The 26440-nt window shown below is 51.3% G+C and overlaps 1 protein-coding gene across 1 annotated transcript; it reads left to right on the top strand.

Moving 5' to 3' along the window:
• LOC127468775 (mannan-binding lectin serine protease 1-like) lies at positions 1 to 23772 on the top strand. Its single transcript, XM_051782319.1, is given in 12 exon segments — positions 1 to 324; positions 327 to 457; positions 2720 to 2945; positions 9958 to 10135; positions 10397 to 10528; positions 10988 to 11184; positions 11489 to 11636; positions 12118 to 12236; positions 13069 to 13147; positions 17403 to 17540; positions 18541 to 18615; positions 21208 to 23772. Coding segments are annotated over 12 exon segments (2445 nt in total). The 5' UTR covers positions 1 to 198; the 3' UTR covers positions 22104 to 23772.
• Positions 23773 to 26440: the final 2668 nt, after the last annotated feature.

Genomic DNA, 26440 nt, shown 5'->3' with positions numbered 1-26440 from the left:
GAGAGGCAAATTTTAGCCATCTGGCAAAGCAGGCTGTGAGGGGGAAAAAAGAGAGAGAAAACACAATGTGCATGGGCACACACACTCACACATACAAAACTCTGGAGATTAGGGAAGACAAAAACTCCGCTGAATGCTGGAGCGCAGGGCAGCCCCGCGGCGGAGAGGAGGGAGAGGCGGGCGGGGAGGAGGGCTCGGATGCGGGCAGGTCTGCCTGCTGCCTGCTGCCCGCCTGGATGTGGGGAACGGCTGCAGGCAGGGAAAGGCGTGACCTGCATGGAAAATGCCAGACAACTCCAGACGCACACACACATAGGCGCACACACGCTCACAAATCTCCGGACAGAGATAAGGCGGACAGTGGAGCGTTGGGAAGGAGGCAAAGCCGTCCCCCGCGAACGAGCCATCGATCCTCTGCACCAAATCCGCCGGGAAAGCCTCCCAGCAGCAAAATGGGGTGAGTAGCTCTGCGATGGGCTGACCCCGCGCTCCCGCACACCATGGTCTCGGGGCACGGCCGGGCGGGGGGGGCCATCCTGCTGAGGGAGGTTTCTCGATGATGACCGTGGCTTCATTTCCCCTATCTGTTAGCAAACAAGGCATTGCTCACGCCTCGGCTTCGTGCCGCAGCCCAGCCTGCGTGCCGGAATCCCGGGAGGGAGCGTCGGGTGACGGGCACCACTCTGCCGTGGTCCGAGGGACAAAGGTGCAAGTGAGACAGGACCTGCTGCACGGGCTTCAGGTTTCTGGGGACACCACGGTCATTAGTTACTTTTACTTGAGGTCAAGACTTTCCTGTCATGGGAAAGAAGTTTGATGCTGTTTTGCCTCCCTTGTTTAAGGGGAATACAGAGTTGCACCAGCAAACGGCCCGTTGAAATCGAGGAGCTGATGCCCATTTACACCAGCTGAACATCCAGCCCCATGCATGTACTCTGACCAGAGGAGGAACAGTTTTTCCCTTTTCACATTTTTGTGGTTTCAGAAAAGCTGTCAAAAAAAGGCATGTTCAACCTCACTCTACTTGAAAGAAAAATCAATCCAAATTTCTCAGCTCCCATTAACTTTTCTTTGTAAGGAAGATCTGAGAAAAGTGATGGCACTACATAAATGAACCCCAGAAATTTACTGCCCTGGTTTTGAAAGAACACAGACAAGTTAAAAATAATCCACTAATATAGCTTCAATTTCCTCACCAGCATACCTAAATCAAGCCCTGATTTTGAAACCAGGTGTACGTGTTCGTGTGAGTAGTTCCCATGTCTGTAGTACACACCTACAAGCCTTTGCCAGGCCTTGGTGCCTATTTTTGGAAGCAGAAATTTTCATCTCTAATGGCTCTAATTTCCTTTGTATGCTCCACTGTGTGTAAAGAGCCTGAAGTTTGATCCTCTTTCTGGGTTTTATGCAACGGCACAGGCTTTTGTGTTCACACCTCTAGCACAGGTGGTGTTCTCTCCTTGCACAGAGAAATACTCAGTTTATGCTCACTTTCATGGTCAAATGGAGCTCGAGGCTGGTGTGAAGTCAGGTGGACTGCCACTGATTTACTTGTCCCCTCTGCCCTCCTCTGGGAAAATCAAGTTGGTAACAAGTTGGGACAAACTCTTCAGGCTGAGATTTTTTTTTAAAATGGGTTTGATGACAAAACACCTCTAAGGATCTCAGCCTCTGTGTATTTCTCCATCTTGGGTGAAAACTCTGAGAAGGAAAAGAAAAGAAAAGAAAAGAAAAGAAAAGAAAAGAAAAGAAAAGAAAAGAAAAGAAAAGAAAAGAAAAGAAAAGAAAAGAAAAGAAAAGAAAAGAAAAGAAAAGAAAAGAAAAGAAAAGAAAAGAAAAGAAAAGAAAAGAAAAGAAAAGAAAAGAAAAGAAAAGAAAAGAAAAGAAAAGAAAAGAAAAGAAAAGAAAGGAAAGGAAAGAAAGGAAAGGAAAGGAAAGGAAAGGAAAGGAAAGGAAAGGAAAGGAAAGGAAAGGAAAGGAAAGGAAAGGAAAGGAAAGGAAAGGAAAGGAAAGGAAAGGAAAGGAAAGGAAAGGAAAGGAAAGGAAAGGAAAGGAAAGGAAAGGAAAGGAAAGGAAAGGAAAGGAAAGGAAAGGAAAGGAAAGGAAAGGAAAGGAAAGGAAAGGAAAGGAAAGGAAAGGAAAGGAAAGGAAAGGAAGTAACATAGTGGTTTGAGCTGCTGGGCATGGGTCTGTCCTTGCTCAGCTGCAAAGACTGCTGTTCATTGAGGGGTAATGATTCAAATTTGGCAGGATGAGGCTAAGTAGTAATAATAATAATGATACTTAGCAGTTATTGCTATGATGCTTTCATTAAACCGATTTAGAAAGCATCATTATTTTATTAAGCATCCTTATGTTTATTCTTCCATTAAATGAAGATTTGCTCATCAGAGCCCCATTAGTTAATGGACCTGTTGCCAATGGCTGCTGTTCCCAGAAGCATGAGAAACACCAAGCTCTGACTGCACTTCAAGCTGTCTGGGAGCTGTGGAGGTGCCTTTGCATCACATGTGGCACCTGTGTCACACACCTTTAAAAGGGGCTTTCCCCTCACGGGAGCCACATGGAGCTCCCACCCCCATCGCCACCTCCCTGCGATTTGGCAGCAGGATGCTCATGGTGACTCCTCTTCCACGATCCACTAGGGAAAAGAGATGAGCCTTCAACAGGTTTTGTCATTGCTAATGTTTCATTTCATCTCCTCACACGTATTTTCCAGGTACCTCCTGACCTGGCCCTTTTGTGCCTTGCTGCTCTGCATGGCAGATGCCATCGAGCTGACAGACATGTTTGGGGAGATCCAGTCTCCCAACTTCCCTGATTCCTATCCCAGTGACTCAGAAGTGACATGGAACATCTCTGTGCCTGATGGATTTAAAATCAAGCTGTACTTCATGCATTTTGACTTGGAGTCATCCTACCTCTGTGAATACGACTATGTGAAGGTGAGCTGTGAGATCATGGGGCAGATGGTGAGGTAGACAGCAGACCTGTTGGGCCAGCTGAGAAAGGGTAATGCTGGAAAAGCTGGGAACAAGACAGTTTTCCCCATTTATTGTGCACAAGAGTTGTCAGTCCAGTGGACCACTGGGAGAGCTCAGGTAAGATGACAACATCCATTGGACTAACAGTGAGTAGGACAGCAGAGGCAGAGGTTACCCACAGAGGATCTGATTTCTGGAAGTAGTTGGGCATCTGATTGTCATTGGACGAAATGGGATTTGCACACCTATGGGCTGATGAAACCCTTGTGGCAAAATGCCAGCCATGTGCAAAAAGGACCCCTGAGCTGGTCACGCTTTGCCAGGCCATGGTTGTGGGTGCACCTTGCAGCCATCCTGGGTCCCTGGCCACGACTTGCAGGCTCTTGGGACACACTGTCCAGCCCCCAGGGAAGCAAAAAAAGAAAGGCTAGACCTGAGCTTAAGGCTGTTATGGAGGTTCTCAGGGAGCTGTCATGGCCAAAACCTCCAAATATTTCAGTCTGCTTCATTGCTGGGCAGTAACCATCCAAAACTGCAGTGGACCACTCACTGCAGTGCCACAGAGCAACCTTGCCTTTAGCACCACAGGTCTCTCCAGGCAGGGCTCTCCTTCCCATCCAGGACAAGCTGGGTTCTCCATATCTTTGAAAATGGTCAAGTTTGGTGCTTCTGGCAAACCAGCAGTAGCAAGCAGGTGCTTTCTAGGATTGCTTGGTTGAACAGACCTTACCCCATCGTCCAGTACAAGCTTTACCCTGCCCCTCTGCACAGAGGCAGGCAGAGTTTGCTTCCAGGTCTGGAACCACAGAACCTGGCCCTGGTGCTACTTGCCAGATAATTGAAATTATTATTTTATTCTTGCCCTAAGAACACAAAGCAAACATTTGTGATTTTTTTTTCTTCTAGAATCTGTTGCTCGCTGCTTTAATTTCCCCTTTGTGCTGGCACTCATTCTGCTACTAACAGCTCTCATTGAGGTTTGATTAGTTCTTTCTGCTTCTCCTGGAGCTTCTCCAAGCACAAGGGCTAGGGACATATATAGAGATATATTGCTTTAAAAACCCAATAAGCTCAAGGAACAGATTTCTTGGAAACTTTCCCCATTCCAAGCTTTACCCCTCCTCCTGCCCTTCACCCCCTGCTCTTTTTTCCTTTTTCATAAGTCTCCCTGTTATGTGCCATGGTGCCAACTTGGCACCACAGCTCTCCCTGCCGCTGGATTTCTGTAAGAAGGCAGTATTTTTCACAGGGATTTAGATCTCAGCTGTATAAATTTGCTTGGAGCTGTAACTCAGCTTGCAGAGCCTCCACTGCAGAATTACATTTCAAAAGTGATGAAAACAGATGGATTACAGGAGATCCATAAGTTACTGTGCTGGGTAAGGGTGGAATGTTGATGCTACTAAACCACCCGCTTAGAAAACATCAAGGAGAGCAGCGAATGACTCTGTGGCTATTTTCCTCCTTGGGTTTATATGTCCAGCTCTGTTGCATCAGTGCAAGGTGTAAAAGCAGCGTCAGTGCACTCTTTGACAGAGGCCACAGCGAACATCTATGGAATATAAGTATAGATCTGGCACATAAGGTGCTTTTCTGTAATACTCTGCTGGTCCCAGGGAGGAAGCTCAGAAAGACACAGGTGGATCTCTGCATTCCACAGCACTCAATGGATTCCCACCCATGAACTTGTACCATTGCTTTCTGAGCTCGTGGGCGACTTTAATCTCCACAGCATGATATGGGAGAGAGTTACACAGGTTAAATATAGGATTACATGCTTCTTTGTGTGTGTGTGTGTGTGTGTGTGTGAAGAAACACATTCTTGTTTGTTCAGAGTCTTCATCACCTTGACTGCCGTAAGGAGGTTAAAATGGGGCTGAACAGGTGGAGATTCAGCTCATGACAGGCAAAAGCCCCTGTGCCCTGTCCTTTCCTTCCCTCAGTCCTTGGCTGCCCGCACATCCAAGCTCTTGAGCAGTGTAGAAACTCATTATGAGTGAGCTCAGGGCAAGCTGATCTGCAAACCCACACAGATCTCTCCTTCGGGGTGGTCTGCAGAAGGGAACAGTTTCCAGAGCTCTAAAACAATGGCTAATTAAAACAATAGCTGTTTATTTATATATATGCACATATACGCGTGCGCCTGTGTATATATATATAAAAAGAACGTGGCTCCTAAAGAAGTGCTCACAGGATGGGAGGCTTGTTTGTGCAAATGGGGATGGCAGAGAGGGGGAGTGAGCCAGGAGTAATGGGAGGAAAGCCCCCAAAATGCCCAACTGGAGAAGCCCCTCACTCAGGTAGAAAGCACCAGTCACACGCTGCCTCATGAAGCCAAACTCTGGGCCCCGGTGCATCAGAGACAGCCTCTTCTCAGGTTTTGGGTGGCCACCCTCAGCCACCTGCCAGGTCCTTGGGGACAGGGAGCAACCATCCACTCTGGGCTGGCTTTCAGCTCCTGCCCTCTGCCATGCTCCTCAGCAGGCTCTGCCCAGCTCGTTACTGTCCACAGGGAACTGATTTGGGGGTTCCTCATTTGCAGAGGGTCTTACCACGGGTTGTCCAACTCCTTTCTGGGTCACCCAGCAATGAACACTTTTTCACAAAAGTCTCCAGCACTGGCCCAGAGCACCCCAAAAGTCATGACCATGACCAGGAAATCAGGTTAAGTGATCTGAATAGTGTCACTGAGGAGCGCTGTGGCAGAGGCAAAGAGATGGATGATGAAATCCTGACTTCTGAGGGGCCTTCCTGAGTAAATCTCCAAGCTTATTAGGGAGATCTGAGCCTAGGGTCCTGTTCATGAGGCCTTGCACATCGCTCAGTCAACCCCTGGAATGAAATCACCCCCGAGAACTTGTCAACCAGCTAGGTATACCTTGATTGAAGATGAGGGGACATCCCCTTGCTGATGGCAGGGGACATGCAGGATCAGGGAATAAGCTTGTCACATTCAGGGCATTGTGTGCCCAGTCTGGGGCTGCAAGAAGGGTGCACAGGACCCATCTACACTTCTGCTCAAAGGAGGGATAAAAGGCACAAATCAAGGTTTGCCATGAACTAGGGGTTCAGGAGGAGAGCATCCTCTTTTGCTCCTGTCAGACAGCCCCAGTCAGGGGGTTATTCGTGCCTTGGGAGTGCAGGGTCCCCAGAGGAGCACTTCAAATCCCAGGAGGCAGCTGGGAGATGGTTCTGTGCAGAGCAGTGTGGTGGTACTGGCCACCCCCTGCACCGCTGGGGACCACAGTTACCCCCAGTGCAGGGGAAGGAGGAGGACCAGGCATGGGAGCAAACCAATAGGTCCTGCAGCACCCCAGCATCCCGCCTGGGTCTCTTTTCACCCCCACCCTCTCCAGGGAAGAGGCCTAGCCCAGAAATAGAGCATGTGGGCACAGCTGCCATGCTGGGAGGGGACAGTCTCTGGACGCCAAGCCAAGTCCACAGCACAGGAAACCAGACATCCTCCTTTTTTGGCTGTGGCAGGGCTGCCACACATTCCCATGGATATTCAGGACAATTTCATGTTTGCATATGAAAGGACCCTTGATGTGTTTCAGGGAGAGGATCTCCAGGAGACCTAAAGAGAGGCTCTTGCAGGGGCTGTCCCATTCCTGCCTCATTCCCAACAGTCAGCAGCAGCAATGTGTTGATCTGGGTGTTGTGTTCTTGCAACGCTGACTGCGGGGCCACTCGGCGGGGGCCACTTCATGCCCTTCCCCGGCTTTGAGCGTCTCCTCCCCATGTCACGTTCCCAGTGTCTTCAGCCCAGCACTGCGATTTCTCTGCCTAATGAGCCATTTATATATATTACAAGTGGTATGTTTGGCCTTCATCAGTCCAATTAGTGCATTCCTGGAGGGCTGGAGGGGGGGCTGGTGGTGGCTGTGTTTCCGTGTTGCCGACTGCCTGCTCCTCTCTGCTGCCAGCAGCAGACACCAAACTGCCGAGCCAAACCTGGTGATCGTGGTTAACCCACCGGCTGCAGGAGGCATCTCTGGAGCATCAATGCCCCGGTATCCCCAGCAGCCCATGCCTTGGGGCAGCCTTTCTCTCCTGCTGAGCCAGAGTACCAAAGCTCCTGCCCCAAAGAGGGAAATCAGTGTGGGGCAGAGAGGGGCCCCCCAGCTTGGAACATCACTTCCCTTATCCACAGCACTAGCTAAAATGCAGGGGGACAGAACCATAACCAGGGAGGGACTCCCATCTGCCTCCATCCAGAGGGGCAGAAATCTTAATGAGAGAATGAGGATGCAAGCAGAAACAGGGAACACAGCAGAAGGCATTGGCAAGGGTAAATTTAAGGCACGAGAGTGTCACTATATTTTATTTTTCAAAGGAGGATTCTTTCAGCGTATTTTTATAGGGAATTTCTCTGTGGCAATTGATATTTCCCTCAGGGACACATCTTCTCTAGTGAAAACGTCGACATCGTGACCCGAGAGGGAGAAACTCCAAACAAACAACCAGGATTTAATTACCAGCCTGCTCGCTGGATGTAAATGATCCACAAAAAAAGTATACAGTCCCCAGCAGAAGCAGCAAATATTAACCAGGGATGATGACCTCTCTGTTTAGTTTACTGCTGGAGGGCTGCCTCTGCTCCCTGTGGCTTGGGGCATGAGACCCGTCTCAGATAAGAGGCCAAGGATACCTTCAGTGAGGAGAGCACAGCTCTCCCGGGCCCCATCCTTCTGCTCTGGGGCTGTATCCAGGGATGCTGGGAGCAGTGTTGAGGCCAGCCCCATGGATGGAGCATCCTCTGGCCGAGACACAGGGCACTGGGAAGATTTTCCCGCACTGTGGTGATGCTGTGCTGCAGATCCTGGGGCTTAAGGAGAGGGATGGGAGATCACACAGTGGTTCATGTATCCTGGCAGAGGTGACAGCCACCAACCCCACACAGAGCAGCCGCTGGAAATTCCTCCTTCCTGCAGATTTCCTTAAGAAAAAAGCATTTTCTGTGGAAAAGGCTGCATCCCACGTGCTTGCACAGCCAAGTCTGTGTATTGGGGCCAAAATGCCTTTTTCCATCCTTGGTGATGGCACTCCCGTTTTTCAGTCTGAAACACTATTTCAAAACAATTTTTCAGATTTAAAAGCAATTCTAAAGCACCACAGTATATTTCAAAGGGATTGAAACCAGATGGAGCCCAAATAACTTGTTTTCTTTTTTTCCCCAGAATACTGTCACCAAAAAAAAAAAAACAAAAACAAAAAACAAAAACAAAAACAAAAAAAAAAACAATTCAATTGGGTTTTTGTCCCAAAGCAGGCCACGTGTTTTTTCTCCAAATTCTCAAAATTTATCATCGGAAAGTCTCTCTCTTTTCTGGCCAGCTCCAGCTTGTATGAGAGGATGGAAAATATCTGGAGGCAATGTCAAGGCATGCTGAGTCGCCATTTCCATGTTGGCTTTCCCTGGTGTGAACGAGTTTCCGCCTGTTTGTTCAGCTCTGGGAAATTTCCCTTTCAGACCCGGACCCTCCCCAGCAAGCACATCCTAAGGGTCTCCAGAAGACAGGGATGCAGTCAGAGAACAGTCTTGCCTTACTGAGGCCACACAAGCCAGGGGCTGCATTCCAACACCTCCAGGAGCCCAAGGGTCCTCAAGCAGATAACTGTTTTCCCCAGGCATGTGCTGGGGGACAGCACACTTCATCACAGCCTCAATAACCGTGGCTTGGCATGAATGGTGGCGGGTTGGCTGGTGGTGTTCATCACATTCCTCTGCTGAGGCTTATTCATATCTGAATCTCCGGAGGGAAAGCAGGCAGAGTGCTGGGAACCGCCTGGGAGAGGTCGTGGTTAAGACAGGGGTTGGGGATGGGATGTGTAGGAGAAGAAGATAAATCAATGCTGGAGAAAACGGCAAGGAAAAAGGAAAGGAGAGGCTTTCCAGGGAAAATTGGAGGGGTTTCTGCAGGGATTACATTGTTTTAAGGCACAGATGAGGCTGTGTTTTAAACAGATGCACATAGAGAGTACTGAACGTGCTGACATGACAACAGGGCATGCTGGCTCATTACTCCCCTTCTTTATCCCTCTGGATGCGTGGTCAGAGTCCAAACAGTGCCTGGCACCACAGGTCTGGAGCCATACAGGGACCCTGGGTAGCAGGGACAGGACAAAGATTGTCCAAAGGCAGCACAGGGAACAGAAACACCAACCAAATTACAACTGCTGCTTTGAAGTGATGCAAAACCAGTGGGCAGAGGCTCCTCTGGGCACCCTCCCAGCAGCAGAGACCCCCATGCAGATTCCCTGCCTGGATCAGTGTTTGGGCCATGGGAAAGGGCAAGGGGGAGCATCTCAGGTACTGACAGCTCTGAATGGGAATGACACAGCCCAGGGGCTGATTTTCACACCTCTTCTTCTGCACCACCTGTCCCCGTCCTTACTCTGCCTCCGAAATGGGCTCCCACCCTGCATCCTCCCCTTACACCCTCCCAGCTCCTCCCTACATCCTGAATGCTACCTGCTCTCGACATCTGCTTCAGAGGGTGACTCCAGACAGAGCAAGCAGACCTGAGTCCCTGTGCACATTTTGCAGAACCCACTTAATTGCTTTACTGCACTAACAGCATCTCAAAGAGCTGGATCAGTGGGAGTCAGACCTGTCATGCTCTGAACATCCCTGGAATCACTCTTGGCTGCAGAAGGTGATGTGAATGCACTGGAAATGACTGGAAAATGCTATTTCAAAGATGTCCTGGGAAGGGCCAAGGCAGCAGAATGATGAGCAGGACAGGGCTTGCAGGGTCCAGAGCTGCATCCTCAGGCTGTGGCCATCCAAGGCTGCCAGATGGGCAGCCTGTCCCACAGAGGCACTGGTCAGCTCTGGAAGGGGGCAGACTGGGCAAGCACAGGCTCACAGTGTGAGCCACTGGGTGCAGAGATGATTCCAAGCCCAGACTGATATTCCTGAGGAACACATGGCAGGCTCTCTAGGCTCACCCCTTCTTTCTGCTAACAGATTGAAACTGAGGACCAGGAGCTGGCAACCTTCTGTGGCAGGGAGACGACAGACACAGAGCAGGCTCCTGGCCAGCAAGTGATCCTGTCCCCAGGGCCCTACATGGGGCTCACCTTCAGATCCGACTTCTCCAATGAGGAACGCTTCACTGGCTTTGACGCCCATTACACGGCCGTGGGTAAGCAGCATTTGAGCCTTCAGGATGAGCTTCTAGGGTAGGGTAACAAATTTGTAAAGATCACATCCCAAGTCGGCCTTTGGGGACCCTGGCAAGACAGGAGCTTGTGTGCAGCCCTTGGGCCATGTGGGACTCACTGGGTGCTCATGTGACCCACCACATGGGACAACTAATTTCTCAGTGTTGTGGCAAATGCCCCCATGAGGAGTGACATGTGGAGGACTGCAAGATAACCTCTCTGCCTTGTTATCTTCATCCTAGATGTGGATGAGTGCCTGGAGAAGAGTGATGAGGAGCTGGCATGTGACCACTACTGCCACAACTACATTGGCGGGTACTACTGCTCCTGCAGGTTCGGGTACATCCTCCACTCCGACAACAGGACCTGCAAAGGTACCACCCAGGCACAGTTCAGACACATGGATGGTCATACAGAGGGGTCTCTGAGCAGGCAACAGACCTACTGAACACAGGCAAAACTGCCTTTTTTTGCTGCCAGGAGGGAGGAGGTGCCTCTTCCCCACAAACCAGTAATCTGGGACTGCTTTTTTCCCACGGGCTGTGCTCCTCAGCTAAAGTCTATAGACCTCCTCAAGTCAGAGAAATTAAAAGCTTTAGTCTGTGCTCTGAAAGTGTATCATGTAGATTAGCTGGGACTAGCTCTCAGCGCAGGGCCTCTGTGCCAAAGGCATATTTGAAAGTGTGAGATATGTGAGATGCTCCATGCATGGACAAATATTTGGGTTCCATAGACCCACTCAACAGATCCCACTCCACTGGGAGGGCTCATGAGTGTGGTCAGGATTGGGACATGACTGTCAGGGCCCTGACAAAGCCATGGCTGTGTTTCAGTGGAGTGCAGTGACAACCTCTACACCCAGAGGAGCGGGGTCATCACCAGCGCTGACTTCCCCAGCCCCTACCCTAAGAGCTCAGACTGCCTGTACCGTATCGAGCTGGAGGAGGGTTTCTTCATCACCCTGGACTTTGAGGACAGCTTTGATGTGGAAGACCACCCCGAGGTGACCTGTCCATATGACTACATCAAGGTGAGCTGGGGTCTGCACACTCCTCCTCTGCTGCTCACCTTTCTTTTTCCCAGTGCCCTGGTAAGGGGACCAAATCACCCCAGCCTAAACAGGAGTGATGTAACCATCAGGAGCCCTATGCTCTCTTGACCCTATGTCTCTTATCACATCTGATTTTGAATCTTTCAGCCAACAGTGACCCTCTTTCTGCTCACATCCCCCAAGACATGGTGCTTAAGCCCCACTGACCCCACTGCAGGCCTACCCATTAGTCTCAGGGATCAAAGACCCTCCTCACACCATCCACTCGTCTTTGCCTCGTCAGATCAAAGCTGGCCCAAAGGAGTTTGGACCTTTCTGTGGAGAGAAGTCCCCTGGACGCATTGAAACCCAAACTAACAGTGTGCAGATCCTCTTCCACAGTGACAACTCTGGAGAGAACAGGGGCTGGAAGCTGTCATACACAGCAATTGGTAAGTCCTGCTGCCTTCCACTGTTTGCTGGGCTTGGGAATAGGAAGGGCTTTGTAGGTGGACACCATGAGTTTGGTGGTCCATAATCCTGTCTCCAGAAAGGATCTGTTCCAGAAATCCCACAAGGAGAGGCATAAGTAACACAGAGCCCTCCTTCCAAAGGATGCTTTTTCAGATGGGCCCTGAACCAAGATGACATTGCAAAGCAGAGCAATTTTGGGCACGGTAATTGCACAGGCTACTGTTATTAGCTCCCAGATTTTTAATGCCCAAAGCCAGAGAATTACAGACTGGAGGAAAGACCTGGAGCCTTCATGCCTTCTAGAAGAGCCTGGATGAGCCGTGCCAATGTAGATTAGAACAGGAGCAGAGCAGAAATGCTCAAACTCTGCTACATGGGCTGGCTGGCAGAGCTGAGACTCCACATTTCCTCTATTTATTCCGCTGTGTTTTGTTTTGCTTCATTTTCTTGTATTCAAAGGAAACCCATGCCCACCAGTGCAACCACCAATCAATGGGAAAATTGAGCCTTCTCAAGCCAAGTACACCTTCAAAGACCAGGTTGTCATCAGTTGCAACACTGGATACAAAGTGCTGAAGGTATGGGGAAAGTATGTGGAGCTGGGAATAGGGTAGAAAATGGAGGATCCTTCTGCTCAAAGGCATTGCAGCTCTGGGAGAGCAAACACAACCCACACAACATCCTTACCCACTTCCCAGGGGCAAGGAAAAAGCCTCCTCTGAGAGCCACCACCTTTCCTTTCCAAAGACGCAGAGGAAGACAGGAGAGAGCACTTTTCTGAGCCACCATCTCAGCATCTCTCCAGACCCAGCAAGCTCATTGAATATCAGGCTTGTCACCTCTGCCAGAGAAAAAGTCAGCAAAAGCCCCAGGGGAGTGCTAGGGTTTTGTCTGTTCTCCCCCTCAATGAGCACTGGCTCAGCAGCCCTACAGAGGCTGAGAGGTCCTCTGGGACTTTGGGACAGCTTCAGCAAGTCACAGGAAGCAGGATTTTGGCAGGCCCTCTCCAGGAAGCAGCTGGTAACCACAGGGTGTGTGGGTGACTCACGGGGTGGCTGTCTTCCCTCCAAACCAGTAGCCCACTGTGACTTCCAACATGGAGTTGGATATTTCTCTAATCTCCTCCTAGTCCCATTCTTCATGCAGAGCTGCCTCCTTACACATTCCATCATCTAGAACAGGAATAAATGACTCCAGTTCTTTTGCTTCAGCATGCCACTGAGTTGCTGGCAACAAGAAAACTCTCTAAGTTTTTCATTATGATTTTATTGCAGTTTTTAGCTCCTCTTTCAGGGGAGGCTGGATACAACTTGACTAAATCACCAAGACATTCCCTTTTAATCAAAAAATTTATTTCTTTTCCTTGAACATTAACAGGTGTTTTCTTTTTTGTTGGCACCTTCTACACAGGATAACGTGGAAAGCGACTCCTTCCAGATTGAGTGTCTGAAGGATGGGACATGGAGTAACAAGATCCCTATCTGCAAAAGTAAGGACACCCTTCCCCACCCTGCCAATGTCCTTTTCCTGCTAAAATAATTTCATGCTAATAGGAGCTGCCCTGCCAGAGTGGAGTTCCTTACTCAGAGACACAAACCCAGCCAGAGAGGCTACGTAACCCTGCAAAGCTCTTTTGGCTTGTTCTTGGATAATGTAGTGGGGCTCAATCCAAAAACCACAAGCAGGAGATTGGTGCTCTTATTTAGATTACTCATATAACTTGATTTCTGAGCCGTTTTTGCTGTCTCCCTGTCAAAAAAAGAGCAAGCCTGGCTCTTGAGCACTGGCTCTATCAGATAAATCTGGGACAATTTGGGATAATCCAATTCCTGGTCCAAATTTCCTTCCCAATGGAAGCTGTCAAGACCCAGGGCATTAGTCCCAGGTACTAGCCTAAACTTGGCACTGCTCAGCTAAGTGAAAGGGGAGAGAAAAGTTGTCCAATTATTAACAAACCATAAAATGGGAGAAAAGGGGAGAAGAAAAGAAATGTCATTTGAAAGGGCAGGTGATGATTTGCATCATCTCTTCTTTCATCTAACCCAGCTCCTCTCTCATCTCAGGCTTGGGAGATGTATCTGATAACACCTTTTCCGTTTACCCCAAACCCCTCAGCCCTCAGGAAGGTTCTCACTGCTGCTCAGTCTGTTGTAAGGCTGGCCCAGAGAGGAGAAAAGAAGCAAACATGCTCAGAGAGTGTTCCAGGCCCTTCCAGGAGATGCAGGAGGAGATGCTTTCTAGGGATGTTGGGATCCAGGCTCTCCTCATGGGGGCAGATCCTTTTTCTTTTAGGAATATTGTGGATCTTACCTTAGAACAGTATTTCTGGAGTTTTAATTCATGTTTTCTCACTCAAAATGGAAACTGGGAGGCTCTGAGACCTGCTAAATAGATTCATATCTTAAAGAGCTCCTTAGAAAGCATGGAGTCAATGATGCCTCTGCCCTGCCAAGGAACTCCTCACTCCTACACTCTCATTATCACAGTCTCCCATTGATTGTATCCAGCTTCATGTAAAAAAATAGAATGAAATTCCAGGTAATTATTTTTAACCCCAGAAAGTCGGGGTTTTGAGAAAATTTAAATTATTATCTTCATTTTTCCAACTGGGCTGGAACTGATCACTTCTTGTGTAATATGACTCACTACACTAAATTTCTAAGACTTCTTTGGAAAGCCAAGAAGCCTTGGCTTTCAGCTCTCCAAATTGCAAAGCCTCCCACCTCCCCAGGATGTCTGTGAGAGGCAGGGCACAGGCAAAAATGGTTTTAGAAAGCAATGCAGAAAATAGAAAACTTCTCAGCCACTGTGGATAAAATCCAGCTCTATAGCCTGGAGAGGCTAAACACAAACCTGTGAGAGCTTCTCCCAGCCACTGCCCTCAGGCTGCCCTGGCCCAGCAGAGTGAGAGGGTCCCCAGCAGGACCATGGCTCCACTGGCATCCGAGGCACTCTGGCACAGCTCGCCGGGCACTCATTAACGATTTCTGGTGTTTTGGGGGCTGGGTTTCCTGCATGTCTCTCTCTGCTCATCTACTAATTGGGCTTTCTCTTTCTGCTCTCCTCCTTCCCCTCTGCTTTCGGTGCAGCTGCAGATAGAGCCGACAACCAGACAGAGGAAAGAGCTGGCTCGGAGCAAGTGGCCGCGTGAGGCTGGTGCCGGTTGTGCCGCCCCGACAGGCAGCCTGTCTTGATGCCCCTCTCTGATCTGTCCAGTATCCAGGGCAGGCTCCGTTTGCCGCTGGCCTGGCTGCCAAATCCATCTCTGTGGCTTGTCTAACCAGCATGGCACTGTTAACCCCCCCGCGCCTGGTGATTCCTTAACTCCATCTTGAGAAGGGGAAAGGAAACTGGAGTTGAACACCTCATTCTCATTGTCATGCCTGGGGATCACATGCTGCTGCCAGCTCCTGGCATGTCTGTATCCCTCCCTCTCCATGCGGATACCTTGGCCACCTTGGCTCCCACTCCAAGGCAGCTGTTGCACGAGGAGCATGGCATGGCAACCATGGTTGGTTGGTTGGATTCAGTCTCCCGCTGCCCTTCGTCCCTGGCCCAGCGTCACAAATAAGAAACACTCCTTCCTTTCCTTTCTCCAAGAGTCCTGGTGCCTTTCAGACCCTCTGGACAAGGAGGCCTGGAGGGTGGGTTGGCATCACTAGCCCTTTCCTGCAGGCACCAAGCCCTGGCACCAACACAGCAGGATGGATGTTCCTCCGCCTCCCCTTTGCTTCCCACTGCTGGCCTGGCAGAGGTGAGGATGGGCTGGCCTCATGCTGACTGCAGCTGAAGGAGGTCAGAGCCTGGTATCTGTCCCCATTCACATCCCCAGGAGCCATGGGCATGCACCCTGGAGTCCCTGAGGCATCAGAGGCTTCACTAGGAGGAATCTGGGATGGGAGGTTGGGAGAGGAGGAGGTGTGTGTTGAGGAGCTTGGTCCTCTTCTGGTCCCACAAAGACAAAGATGCTAAAGGGCCCCTTTCCTGAGGGAAAACTCTGGAAAGGTTCACGGAACAAATGCCCTCTCCTCACCTTTTCAGCGGGACCTGGGACACTGATGTGGCAACACCTCTCTGCAAGAGCCCATTCTCCAGGCATCGGGTTCCTCCAGGCCTGGAGAACACACAGGGATGAGATGGGCTCTGCAGGCCAGGGGATGCTGCCCTGCAGCCATAAATAACCCCAGAGTAGAGGTGCCAGCCAGGATGGTCCCCTGACATTCATTCCCTCCTTCCTCCAAGGGAACAGGTATCCAGAGTCTCCACCCAGCCTGGTTGCACCCACACACTCATAACATCACCTGCTGTCCCTACAGAAGGCGAAGGGGACCCTGGTGAATAGTGAGCTGTAGCATTTTGCCATAAACCAGGCTTTTTCCACCCAAGCAATTAGGCAACCCTGAGCATTGGTACATATCCCTTGTTCCAGCTACTACTTCTGGTGAATTCTCTCTTTGTTAGCCTGGATCACTTCATGAGGAGCTAGGACTCCTGTCCTCACCCCCTTCACATCCTGGAGAACATACAGACCCACATCCACAGAGGGTCATCCCTTATCCACAGGACCTGCTTTCTGCAGTCACCCATCCCCTACTCAACCTCTCATCCTAAACATAGCAGAACCCAACTCCACAGCACTGCATTTCCTGGCAGGATCAGACCCTGGTTCCTGCCTTCCACTGGGGCAGGTCCCCCAGGATGGGGCAGGGGGAAGCTGCACAGCATTGTCTGAGTACTCTGTGACCTGCCCACATGGCAGGGAGCTACAGCTCCAAAGGAGTGACTCCTGGCTTTAGAGGATAAACTCTCTTGCAGCCTGGGGTCCTTCCTGGTATGTTTGGCACACACCCAATACAGGGGACAAGCTGGGAGGAGAGGCTGGGCAAGGCACTCTGAGTGATATAGGGTAGAAAGGGAATCATGGACAGGCCATGGGGAAGGGCAATGGCACCCTGGGAAATTTTATCCCTCCATCAGACCCTGAACCAACAGCAGGGATGGTGAAGCAGAGCCAACATTGCCAATGTCCTGGGAGATGAAGCAGGTTTGATCTCACCCATATCTGCTGGCGTCATCCCTGCCTGCAGACCAGCCAAGCCACACTCTTAATGTCCTTCATCTCCTGCTGTCATAGGACAACCAGGACCAAAGGTTGTTCAGCCTGATGTGTAAATGCTTAACAGCACTGTTTGGTGAGCAAGACCAGAGCAGGAAGGACTGGACCGTGCTTTCAGCAAAGGCTTGTGCACCTTTGATTCACAGCATAGGCTGGTGAATTACTGCCTACCTCTCCTTGCCCACTCCTAAGGGATGCAAAGACGTACTCTGAGACCATCTCACAACAGCTGTCACCTACCACAGCAGGCTTCCTCCCCTCTCAACAGTACAGCAGGGAGATCTCACATTAAATGGAGGGGTTCCCGGGACAGGGTCTCCACCAGCATGAGTGGTGCAGGCGAGCCATGCCATTTGCATGCCCTGTCTGTGCAGGGTGTCTGTGGAAGGGTTCCACAGAGCCGGGCTGTCTTGACTGAGACAGAGCCTTCTGCTGCTGTCAGAAGCCATGTCAGGCTGCGTCTTCTGCACTGCCCTAGAGAAAGGGGATACAGGACTCTATGGGCCCAGGCTCTGCCCCACAGGACCACTGCCACATGCCAAAGCCCAGCACTACCTGCCTGATGGTTGTCTGGATACCCCAAGAAACAGCACAGGGTTCAACCCCCCCCTTCTGTGTTGGGTTTCAGTTGCTGACTGCAAAGCGCCGCCAGAGCTGGAGCATGGCTTTGTCACCTACTCCACCAGGAACAACCTGACCACCTACCGAGCAGCCATCCAGTACCACTGCCAGCACCCCTACTACCACATGGCCCCCAACAGCACAGGTGAGCAGTGGGGCCAGGACACATCCCCACGGCACAGCACAGGCGGGCGCGTGGCCATGCGCGTGTGCGTTTGCAAGCGGGGGGAGTTTGGGGTGGCTGCTCCGGGGTGCTCTGCAAACAGCAGGCTGTGGATGTAGCCTACACACACCATACCCTGCATCTGCACTGCATGGATTGTCAGACTGGACACATCCTGCTCCTCAGTGAGGTAGGATGGAGCTGGCCCTGCCTCGTGCTTTGCCTGAATGTTTCACAGCCTCAGCAGAGCAGTGTGGGTGTTCCACGTTCTGCCTTCTCACCCTGCCATTTGCTCCCTGCAGATTATGAAATTATGGAAAAGTGAAAGGAGCTGCTGCTGGAGAGAGCACCAGGTCCAGCAGCCTCAGTAAGGGCTCTGCAAGCCTCCTCATCCCAGCACCCAAATGTTCAGCGTAGCCAAAGCTGAACAGATAGCAGTGGGATCAGACTGGGTTTTCCCCCAGTCCCCCTGGTCCACAACTACAGAAAAAACACAAGGTACTTTGACAAGAATCACAGGTCTCTGCACCCTTCAGACTCAGCTCTGGGCAGCAGAAAGGGTGTGTACACACCCCAAGCCATCTTCCTCCTCCCTCAGCAAGCAAAGCCAAAGGAATTCCTCACATTCCTGTCTCCCAGCTTGTATCTCCCACTGGCCCTGTGCATCTGGTCCCAGCATCCCATATGCATTAGCAGAACGGGCACTGGCAATATTTATGTGGAGGCTGCTGCCAGCAGAGGGTGAAGGCACAGCACAGCCCTCCAGACAGCTCAAGGCAATGAAACTGAGGATGGTGGCACATCCCCTGCATGAGGACAGGGCTGCCAGGGCCCCCCAGGGAATGGAGCACAGAGAGCTTTAAAATGGAGGACACCTGAAAAAGAGTTCTCAGGGTCTTGACCACTGGGCAACCCTCCTCATTGCAAAGGACACTCCCTCATGCCAGGACCACAGACGAGCTAACACTTTGCTTTCTTCCAGCCACCTACATGTGCGATGCATCGGGGGTGTGGAGGAGCGAGGAGCTGGGGACCAAGCTGCCGTCCTGCCAACCAGGTACTGGTACTGGGGCAGCTGGTTCCCCTTGCTCAGCAAGGGGTGAAGAGCAGGGACATGCAGGGAGGGGATGCTGCCATGCCTGACCAGACCTGATGCTTCCCTAGGCAGGGACCATGCTCCCTGGTGACAGTGCCACATGACTTGGCTATTCATATCCAACTGACACAGTGAATGGCAAGAAAGGGGTGGGGGGGAGAGAAGAGTCTTTCTGCTATCCCAGCTGGCCCAGATGGTCAGGGTGCAGTGGTGGCACTGGGCAGCAGTGATGAGGTCATGTGTCCCTGGCAGTTTAGGGCAGCACTGAGGTCACAGCCATCGTGGCTGTCAGGGCTCCCCAAGCTCCCCATTCCAGCAGACAAGGAAGCCAGCAGCCCCAAGGCAGAGCCCACTGTCCATGTTCAGCCCCCAGCACCCCTGGAGATGGCTCCAGCCAAGGGCAGAGCATTACCTGGCTGTCAGCTCCCACAGGCAGTGTGTAGACATCCAGTAGCAATTATCACCTCTTCAAGCCTTGCAGAAAAACTCAGCTGCTTTTGCAGGGAAGGAAAATCCCAAGTCTTTGAGCAGTGGCAGAAATGTTTGCAGCCAGCAAGTTTCTAGGCCAGGCGCCCACTCAGGATTAAACAACAGTCTCTGGGATGTTTGCTGGCCATAGCTAAGAGTGGGGCCAGGTCTGGCTGACAGGTTGGGGGCCTGGAGGAAGTTTGGGTGTGGACTATGATCTGATGTGCAGAGTAGGCTCTCCAGAAAGGTGCAGGGATCTGGCTGTCACCCAGCAGCTGCAGCTGCAACCACGCCAGGGTCTGGACACTACCTCAGCCCCATGGAGGGTATCTGCTCTCCAGCCATGCTGAGCCACTGCAAGTCCAGAGGAGGGACCCCTGAGATTCCCTGCATCCCACAAAACTCCAGAAAATTTCCAAAAAACTCCTGGGCTGCGGCTGCTCTTGTTGTGGCAGCTGCTCCCTGCATCTCTGCTTGATTTTTCAGCCTGAACTAATTTGAGCTGGGAGCATATGGGGACAGCTTTTGGGGCCATAGCTGCTTTCATGGGCCATTTCCAGGCCTTTTGATTAGTGGCAGGAGTCAGAGAGACTTCAGGAAAATGGAAAATCCCAGAGAGAGGGTGACGCTCTCCTGAGATCGGCATCTGCAGGCAGCAGCTGGCCAGCTGTTGTTCAGATCTTCCCCATGTCTCACGCACCTCCCCATCAATTGAAACCTCTCTTCCAGGCCATTCCATGCCTGTCTCTGCCATCAGTGGGAGAATTTGCAGCCTGGTCAGCATTTTTGATATGTAATTTAATAGAATAAATATTTGGCTGGATATACTTCCTCTAAAACCATCTCCTTGGGACAACCGTCAGCTTCAGTGCAGCAGACCATCTGGGCTGGGACACAGGAATTCTTTTCCTGAGCATGTTTTCTATTCCTTTCAGCACTGGGAAGGGGAGGGGTGCAGAGCACATGCAGAGACACTCACCATGCTCCTTCCCTGCTAGAGTCACATTTTTCCTGGAGACAGACCCCAGTCACAACAAATCCCCATTAGCAGCTCCCAGTGCTCCTGCACTGTTTCCAAGGCTGATTCTCAGCCCTGATCCCATTAGCCTGAGAGGTCAGATCCTCTTTTTGTGAGGCTTTGCATCCTCCCCTCAGAGTACAGGTGGCATCAAGGCAGAGGCCTGGCACTTTCCCTTGAGGATATGGGTTCTCTTTGCACACTCAGAGGGATGAGACCAGCACCTGCACTGCTGCGATTCAGGACTCTTTCAGATGTAGAAGGACAAGCCTAAATTGGCTCCCACAACCTCCTGGTGACATCAGCACCCACAAGTCAGCTGGGAGTCCCCCTCCACAGGGCTGCCAGAGGTGTGATTCAGCCCCCCCCCCACCAACCATGTCCCAAGGCTTAAGTTCCACAGGGACACGATTGTTCCTGCCCACCTTGTCCAACCCTTCCAGAGCCACCTTCAGCATCCTGAGTCCCTCCTCTTCCTCATGCTGTGTTACAGTGCCTGGATAAAGTTCCTAGAGGCAAACCAGTCAGCACATCAGGGCTCTTCAGGCATTAATTCTAGATCTGTTGAAGAGCTGAGAAGAGGGGTTCTGATTTGACTGCCAGAATTGTGGTGAGGAGGTGCAGGAGTAATGCCCATGGCGCTAGGCAACATGGCTGAGCCCTTTTCAGCCACAGCTCCTCTGGGAGGGCATATGCCATGGCCATGAGAACACAAACCTCATGACAGGTCTCAGAGAAAGGGGTGAGACTGGGCTGATATCAAGTTCCAATCCTCCCACTAGCATTCCCCTGAGTTTCTTGGCACACTGAGCAGGAGCCAGGTGGTTGGCTGAAAATCTGGGAAGGGCTGAACAACCTCAAAGGTCACAGTGAGGCTGCAGATTTACTCATTTGGCCTTTCTGCTTCTGAAGTGGTGTGGATCCAGCCAAATCCCTCCATAAACTGCAAAAGAGAGTGTTTGGTTTGAAGATAACCAGTCACGTGGCATACTCTACAGGGATATCCCTTTTCATTTGTTCCCTAGATAAGTAAACTGGGAGTAACTGCCCGTCCTTTCTGTCCCCAGTGTGTGGCCGGCCAGCTCGCCCTCTGCCTGGGATCATCAAGCGCATCATCGGCGGGCGGAACGCAGAGCCCGGCTTCTTCCCCTGGCAGGCCCTGATTGTGGTGGAGGACATGTCCCGGGTGCCCAACGACAAATGGTTTGGCAGCGGAGCCCTGCTCTCAGACTCTTGGGTGCTGACAGCCGCCCATGTGCTCCGCTCCCAGCGGCGGGACAAGACTGTCATCCCCGTCTCCAAGGAGCACGTCACTGTCTATCTGGCCCTTCATGACGTGAGGAACAAGATGGACGCCGTCAACCGGACAGTGGAGAGGATCATCCTCCACGAGGAGTTTGACATCCAGAACTACAACCATGACATTGCTCTTGTCAAGCTGAAGGAGAAGGTGACCATGGGGAAGTATGTCATGCCCGTCTGTCTGCCCCAGCTTGAGCATGAGCTGGAGGGGCCTCACCCCAACACGCTGGGGCTGGTGGCTGGCTGGGGTATCTCCAACCCCAACATCACAGTGGATGAGATCATCAGCTCGGGCATGAGGACCCTGTCTGACATCCTGCAGTACGTCAAGCTGCCAGTGGTGCTGCACGCCGAGTGCAAGACCAGCTACGAGTCACGGTCAGGGAACTACAGCGTGACCGAGAACATGTTCTGCGCCGGCTACTACGAAGGTGGGAAGGACACTTGTTTGGGAGACAGCGGGGGAGCCTTTGTCATCCAGGACCCGGGAACCCGGAGGTGGGTGGCCCAAGGGCTGGTCTCATGGGGTGGCCCAGAGGAGTGTGGCAGCAAGCAAGTGTACGGTGTGTACACCAAGGTCTCTAACTATGTGGACTGGGTGGAGAAGAAAACAGGCTCCTCAGAGAGGTGGACATTTCTGGACCCCGAGCCAGAGAGATGAGTTACTAAGCAGCCTGCTGCCACCACGGCTCCCTTTGTTGTTGTTGTTATTGTTTAATGTGCTCCAGACTCTGGTCTTTCGCAAGCAACAGCCACGACACTCCACTCATGCCAAGCCTTTGCCAGCCCTCCAGGTCATTTGTTTCACTTGGTCCTGCATCCCTCCACTTGCATTCTTAGGAAATGCTTGCGAGGGAGCTGGGGGAAGGGAGCGAAAGGCAGATCTTAGCTGGTGTCCTCAGCTTGTGCTGCCCATCTGCAAACCTCATCCACATTCTAGGGAACCTCCCTCCAAGCCAGGAAAAAGGCACAGCAATTGAGGCAGCATTTCCTTGACACCAAAGCTTTGTGCCATGCATGGGGAATTGCCCCCACCTCTGGGACTCTCTGGTCAAATTGTCCCATCAGAAGATGCAACTATAGAGCCTATGGACAAGGCAGGGAAACCCATCTGGGCAGGCCTGAACCTCGCAGGTCCCCCACACTTTCTGTGCAAGGAGTAGTGAGAGAGTCCTGGGGGGTTGCTATTATTTTTGTTTGCAAACAGACATCTCTGCCTGGTGGAATCTCAGGTGATGCCCACCTGGCCCCAAGGATGTGAGGATACATCCACAGTTAGCCCTAAACCTCAACCCCAGACTTCAGCCAGCACCAGCCCTAATGGTCTACCTGTGTCCAACCATGTGGGATGAGTGACCCACAGAAGACACAGGTACAGGAAGAGGGATTTGGACTCAGCATCACACTCACCTCCAGCCACCAAAACTTCTCCAACCCTCTATCACTTCAAGCCTTCTCCAGTCACACCCGCAGACTAGCTCTGTGGTTTCCAGCCACAGCAGGCCTCCCAAGGAAAGTTTTTCAACACGAGACAGCATCACTTTGGCTGTACCTAAGCAGTACTTCTTTTCAGCAGAATCATTTCAGATAGAACATCCTTCCTTGGGCTTTCACATCTTTCTCAGGGGCCTGGTTAGTCCTGCATGGCAGTTTATTCATTCTTGCAAGAACCTAGTCCATTTTAACTGCTTTTAAGGCCATTGATTTAGCTGATTTACCTTTACCGATGGTGTTTGGCATTTGTTCATGGCTCTTGGCCTATTCCAGGTGTCCAAGTCGTTTTAGACTGACCCAAACTCACCTAATGCACCAGAGGTATTCATATCTCACCAACTTCCCCCCATGGCCCATGCAGACAAATAAGCCCTGCCAAGGAACAAGGTCAGGTGAGCTTACCTTCCTTCAGTGGGGACACCTTCTCCTTCTTTTGCCAGCAAAGGCCTCCTAGAGTTGTAAGCAACATGCAAAAATTGCCTGCTGTTCTCTCTGTGTGCCTGTAGCCTCATTCCGGCCTCTCCACCTCCTCCTCCTTTGCTTTTGCCATGAAAGGAAGAAGCCAACAGTGGACGAGCCACTCTGACATTTTGTTATTATCCAAAAAGCCATTTGTAGAGCATGTAGAGGAACAGAAGGCCTAAGGAAGGTCAATCTTGCAGACATACTATGAACTGTACTCTTGGCTATGTCATGTAACTGCAAGGTATTCTCTAATATATATATATATATTTCTTTTTTTTTTTTGATATTACATTCTGTAAAATATCTAATGTCATGTAAGGATGGTTCTCTGCAGTCTTCCTCCTGAGAACAAAATAAAACTTTTATATGTACTGAGTTTGTGCCCTGAGACTTTTATTCCAAGAGGAACATGGTCCAGGCTGGTTGCTAGTCTCTGCCATGTACATCTCCTCTCCCAGGTGGATTCTCACACCATCCCTCACTCCGATAGCTGCTCAGCCATGGCCCACGCAGCTTCATGGGCTGAGACAGTCCCTGAGTAGCCCTGAATACAAATCACAAAAAAGGGCGACAGATGAGATTCTGCCCTTCAATTATTTATAACCTGAGCACATCACTGAAGGGGCAATGGCAGGAGGAGAGGGCAGCAACCTGTATGCTGAGAATAGCAATTAAATCTGAGTTCAATTGCCATGAGGAAAAAAAACCAGGTTTGTGATTTTTGCCCTAAAAGGAGTGAAAAATCAACCCCTCCCCGGTAGCTGTTGGACTGAGAGAGTGTGTCTTCACAGCAGAGGCTCTGCAGCAAGCTCAGATGTGAGCTGAGGCAGGCACAAAGCTCTGCTGGGCATCTCTGTATCACAGGCTGTGAAAATCTAGCCTTTGGAGAGAGCTTAAAATCACGAGCACTGTTTCCAACTATGTGCCTGGGTCCAAGTCTGAGAGCTGAGTTATTGATCCCTATTTTCCTATGGCACAGAAATGAAAAACAGTGCCAGGCTCCTCTGCATTCATGACAGGGAGGAGAGCGATGGGTCTGGCTTGCTCGTGGGTCTGCTGACATGAGCAGATACATTGAGGGTAGAGCAGAGGAGAGAGCAAAAGCAAAATCAAAGTGTGGTCCTCTGAGCATTAAACCATCATCTGTATGATCTAAGCCCAGTCAGCTCTGGGGCACATTAAAAAATATTGCTGCCCTACAACAGATAACTCATAAATACAGACTCTCCTCCACCTCCTGTTGATAGCTCTGCCCGGAAATCCCCAGCACAATCCAGTCCTTGCCCCCTGCTCACCAAGCTGCTGCCGCAGAGTGCCAACCCCTCGTGCCCCACGGGCGCTTCAGTGTTTGCAGGGTGGGCTGGCAACAGGCAGCCAAGGAGAAAAGTGGGAGCAACAATGGGCTTTGCTTTTGTTGGCACCTCGCAACCTGCCAGAGTGGTGAGAGCTTCTCTCCGGGGGAGACAGGCGCGGAGACAGCAATTGATCAGTCTGGCTGTGGTGAAAAGCCAGCAAAACGTCCCTGAAGAGGTTTTACTGTCCCTGGCTGCATGTGAATGCCAGGCGTGAGCTGAGAGTTGGCTGCAGCAGAGCCCAGTTTCAAACAGACTGGGGGAAACAGCCAGGACCTACACAGGACCCACAGACAGAGAGAGAATCCCTCTTCCCTCAGCCACCTTCCACTTTTCCCATGCCAGCTGGGGGCCTGGCCACTGCTCACCAACCTTAGGGGCTGCGCTGAGCTGCAAGGGCTTGCTCTGTACTCCAAAAGTGCCAAGAGCTGCAGAAAGAAGCAGTTTGAGGACAGTTTGCTAAGAAACAAGCAGGAGATGGGCAAAGCTGCTTGTCAGAGAGGGGTATCCTGAAAAGGACCCCAAAAAGGAGACCATGGTTGAGAAACCTATATATGCACAGGTGGCTCTGAGTACTGGAGAGGGGATGAAGGGGCTGCATGATGGAGGGGGCATGCTCACACAGCATGAGGAGACAGGCAGGCAAGTAGGCAGAGGCAAGGAGGGGATCAGGACAAAAGCAGCGTATTTACATAAGGCTGTGGATGAGGAGCACAGGAGGTGTGCAGAAGACTTGCAGGGGAGCAAGGGATGGGTGAAAGAGCAGAGAGAAGCAAGAAAATAAGGACCCCCACATGGATGTAGTCTCCACCAGAGTTGGCTTCTCAGGCACAGACAAGGGAGTAGCCCCTCAGCAGCTGGGTGGTTGGGGAGGCTGCAGACAGCCAGACAAGATGACTGGGGCGGGGAAAACCTCAACATGGAAAGAAGAGGGCTATTGGCAATGGCAGAAAGAAACTTGGCCATGTCCCTGCTTCATGACATAACGCCGGCGGGGAGAGGGCGGGCAGCTCCCATCATAGGAGGGGAGTTGGTCCAGGCTGCAGGATCAGCCTCCTCCCCAGCAGAGCCACTCATCCACAGACCAATTCCATTCCCACGCAGGACAGGCTTTGGGTGACCATGCTACAGGGAAACAGCTGGTCACAGAAATAGGAGGGAGGGCATCCCCCACCTAGGGAATGTTGTCCCGTCCCAGTTCTGTCGGCTCGCTGGTCCCAGTGCTTCCCAGTGCCGCGCCGGAGATCTGCAGCTCCATCTGGTGGCTCTATGGCCAGGGCTGCTGAGGCTGTGGAGGAGAAAAGGCGCTGGCGGAGGGGGAGAGTTGGTGGGGCAAGCAGGACGGAATGCTCAAGAAACCAAATCCACGCGGCCCATGGATCACACAGGGCTTTCTGTTATGTACATTTTTTTTTTTAACCAATATCCTGCGGGTTGCACATGTGAAAAAATGGGAGAATCTTACATCAGCAGAAAAAGCAAACCCACAGTGAGCAGAGTAAAGGGCCCTGCAGGACACAGCAGGGAGGAGAGGAGAGGACTGCACCTCAGAAACTGCACAGCCAGGGATTTACCTCTCTGCCATGTTCAATTTCACAGAATCACAGAATATTCTGACTTGGAAGGGACCCACAAGGATCATCGAGTCCAACCCTTAAGTGAGTGGCCCATACAGGGGTTGATGCTA

This window comes from Manacus candei, unplaced genomic scaffold (genome assembly GCF_025592945.1).
Source record: "Manacus candei isolate 608988 ecotype Guabito, Panama unplaced genomic scaffold, ASM2559294v1 h1tg000015l, whole genome shotgun sequence".
Classification (NCBI taxonomy): Eukaryota; Metazoa; Chordata; class Aves; order Passeriformes; family Pipridae; genus Manacus; species Manacus candei.
The sequence above is the reverse complement of the archived record's forward strand: the minus strand, read 5'-3'. Positions and strand labels throughout refer to the sequence as shown.